Source organism: Hylaeus anthracinus, unplaced genomic scaffold, assembly GCF_026225885.1.
Source record: "Hylaeus anthracinus isolate JK02 unplaced genomic scaffold, UHH_iyHylAnth1.0_haploid 11981, whole genome shotgun sequence".
NCBI classification, from domain to species: Eukaryota; Metazoa; Arthropoda; class Insecta; order Hymenoptera; family Colletidae; genus Hylaeus; species Hylaeus anthracinus.
Window position 1 is genome coordinate 4,912,978 of NW_026534329.1, and position 3,688 is coordinate 4,916,665.

At 37.5% G+C, this 3,688-nt stretch overlaps 1 protein-coding gene across 1 annotated transcript in view; it reads left to right on the forward strand.

Moving 5' to 3' along the window:
• The first annotated feature begins 230 nt into the window (after window positions 1–230).
• The window catches only part of LOC128885524 (protein fem-1 homolog CG6966), a 43,480-nt gene continuing 40,022 nt past the window's right edge, over window positions 231–3,688 (forward strand). The window contains exon 1 of the mRNA XM_054139609.1: window positions 231–1,418. Within this exon, the coding sequence (XP_053995584.1) occupies window positions 1,359–1,418 (60 nt within the window). The 5' untranslated portion in view covers window positions 231–1,358. The remainder of the gene's footprint in view (window positions 1,419–3,688) is intronic.

Genomic DNA, 3,688 nt, shown 5'->3' on the forward strand with positions numbered 1-3,688 from the left:
AATCTTTTTAATTCGTAACATATCGTGCAGAAATTGATCTAATAATTATCTCAAAGTGTCGAAGTTTTTTTTTATTGGTTATATAATTTGTTGACAAGTAATCACTGAAGTTGGTCTCTTTCTATGTACCTAACACCATGTATGCTTTAAGAATATGTCTACTTTTCCATCAAAAGTATTAGGTTGTCCCAAAAGTTTCTTTCGCTTTATTAATAAGTAATACATGCACAATATTTTATGTTTTATGTTACATTACTGAATTGTGCACAATTCATTTCGCTCCATTACTGTTACAACATGAATATCTATGAAATTAGATTATCTATTTATATAAACACGACCACATAAAATAATTGAGTGCAACTCGCGAAAGAAACTTTCGGGACGACCTAATAATATTCAACCAATAATTCTATACCCCAGAATAAAACTACGTCAAGCCCAAATTTAAAGAAATCAATATTCAAAATAGCCCTAAAAAGTACAACAGTCGTCTAACTTGTCATATTTACCGCATTTTTTTAAAAATACGAACACAGTTTACCTCCGAGCGAAGTACAGAATCGAATCTCCCTTACCGCCATTTCGTTAAGCTAGTCTCGTACCGCTCTCTGTCGGTGAACGAGCAAACTCGCCCTATGCTACACACGAAAAAAAACTTGAACAAATCTGTGTGCAGGCAGCAAGTGTAACGAAGACAACAGAACCGCTGATATTCTTCGAAAACGTTTAACGAAACTAACAAACGTCGAGGAACAGCTGGAAAAACCAAGTGTCACGCTATGTGGGTATTCCATCGGCGAGTAATTGCGAACGCGGTTATTACGAAGCGAGTTTAAAAGAGCGCAACGTCGAAAAGGAAGAGTGAGGGAACGAACGAACAGCTGGCCACTAACACGATTGATCCCGTGTAGTTGGCAGCGCGAGCTCAGTTGTTGACGGGCTGTCGAACCGAGAGTACAGGTGTCGCCATCTGGTGATTGGCCAGGAGACGTGCGTTCGCAAAACCACCGAAACAGGACGCTCGTAGATAAGAATTGGTCGGTGTTTGTGTCGCGTACTTGGACCCGTATCTAACTGTAAACCGTTCTCCGAGAGAAGTGAGAAACATTAACGGTATCGGTTTCATCTTTCGGACGTTTTTCGGTTCGTATCTGGTATCTGGTCCGCGGGATAAGTTCGTTGTCCCCGCAATAGTGATACGGAGGTCGCGTGTGAAGAATAACGAGAGGACTGACTTCGTCGAGCGCGTTCCTTTCGGAGTAAGGGGTACGCCAGCCGTGAATCTGGAGAACCTGCGACACGACAAGGGTCGGACAGTGTCGTCGCTGTGCTTCACGGGGTCGTAGCATGTGAAAATGGATTTTAAAAGCGTGGTGTACAACGCTGCGAGGGACGGAAAGCTGAAACGCTTGAAGGTACGTTTTTTACGAGATTCCTCATCGCGACGCGGATTCTGCCTAGATGTAACTAGTTACGGTTTATCACAGTGGTGCACAACCGTTTTCGCTAAAGGATCGCTTATGTTTGAAAAGAATAGGGCAATAGATTCCGAGGATGAAATTTTTGGTTAGGACAGGGGTAAAACAGGATATTTCGATGTTAGATCAACGAATCACACGTAACTAGTATGTCCAGACAGTTGGCGTTTCGACCATTTGTAATATGCCCTCGTCGGAGCATTAATTATAAACATTACGAATGAAAAGTATGAATATCAGAAACATAAAATATTGGACATGATAAATCGATTTGCATCTCGAGGAGCATGAACAAATTTGTAGGGTCGTCGATGAATGCCATACCATACTAGTCTCTGACTTTTTCAGTGCATCGATCTTTCTAACCTCTTTTCCGATAATTTGATCACAAAGCTATTCCTATAATACAAATCTGATTTTTCATTATTTTCGTTAGTACTATAACTATGCTGGTTTCCTTTTCGTAAATTTAAATATCAAATTACATCGTTCATCCTTTAAATCCTTTTAAATATTAATGACTTCTATTCGTATAGTTGCATTTACGAATCAATTTTATCTACCGGTATCTAAAAGGAATTAAGAGACCGTGATATTGATCTCTAGTTGGTAACATCTTCATATCTGAACGTGAATCTCTCAAGATGTCGGTCTATTGACTTTTCATGGTTTGCTGTTGAAACTTGTTTACGTTTCGAGCACACATTTTATAAGTTTTGGAAATTAACGATGTTTTTTTGACGTATTATACGAGTTATGAAACATTATTATTAACCAGGAAACGATTCTAATGGATGCTGAGTAAGAATCGACAAAAATGTAAAGTGTTGTATATATTGAAGTAATTTAAACACGATATCCTCATAGTTTTTATGTAGATTTTGTTAAGTTATTTTACGATACAGACTTTGTGCACCATCACTGTCCCAGCAATTTTTTTTTTTTTTTTTTTTAATCGAGATATAAACATATCTGTTACGGTTGATACAATTGCGGCTATAATTCATCCGTGTTACAATTGTGTGCATATATGTTTAGTAATTAATGGAGAGCAACGTTTTATCGGTAGTTGATTCATCGCTACATAGATCGAGTCATTACCGATATCTTCTAACTGTACCGATGATTAATGCTCTCTGTTTGTGGAAATTATTAAATTTCCACAGTTTATAATTTAAATATATGGAAACAAATAAATTTTATTAAAACACGATTTGATTCACACAGGTAAGTGTCAGACATTTTTCCTAAAACATTACCGACCTTTCTTCGCGTTTCAAGCGAAATAAATTCGGTTTGCATTATGTCAGCTCGTTTAAAAAGTGGTTATTAAATATAAACGTAGAATAAAACAAATTATTTACTATTACATTTCTAATTATCCTCAACATTCGCTAGTACAAATACCTTTGTGGCTGTAAATTTGTTAGCAACGTTTTTAAATTTATATTTGCACTATGTATTCGTGAAGCCTCAATTAATGCAATATATATTTTTATCACAGTAAACCCCTGCGACGTTTATCTTGAATGAATATTTATAGTCGTAAGTCACTAGTGGGAAAGTGCGGATACTGTGACCGAGCGTATACATAGCAATGCATCTTAATATACCTTAATACGCAACAAACATCTGCCTGAAGATACAACTGGCTTTATTAATAACTGTTTTCTGCGCAGTAAACCAGACACGATTAACTTGAAACTTTGCAGCGAAAACAACATTGTGATCGGTGTATCGGCTATCGATGATCTTCGAAATTCGATGACTACGAAGTTTTACGCGATGCGATAACGGCAGCCTAATTTCTGCGCGTTTACTTCGCGATGAGAATTTCCGTTGAATGCTCGTCGCTAAAATAAGCGACTGCGCTAAGCGATTCTTTTTGCATTTATACACGGTCGTCCACGCTTATTCGAAATAGCAGCGTGCCGGCAATGATATTTCGCGCGTTCGCGTCATTAAGGGGTGAAGCCATCTTGGACGCGTGAAAATCGTAGATAGATTCAACAATATCTTTTTACGAAAACAATTAAGTTAATCGAAGATCTATCGGGTTGGTCGGAAAGTCCATGTCGATTTTTGGTAGGTGGTACAGGTCTGAATATATCGAAGTGGTTGAAAACAAATAATATTTATACATCCCTTAAAAAGTGGAAAGGTTGTGGAACAAAATGGCACCTATGTAATTCAATAAATATATATTA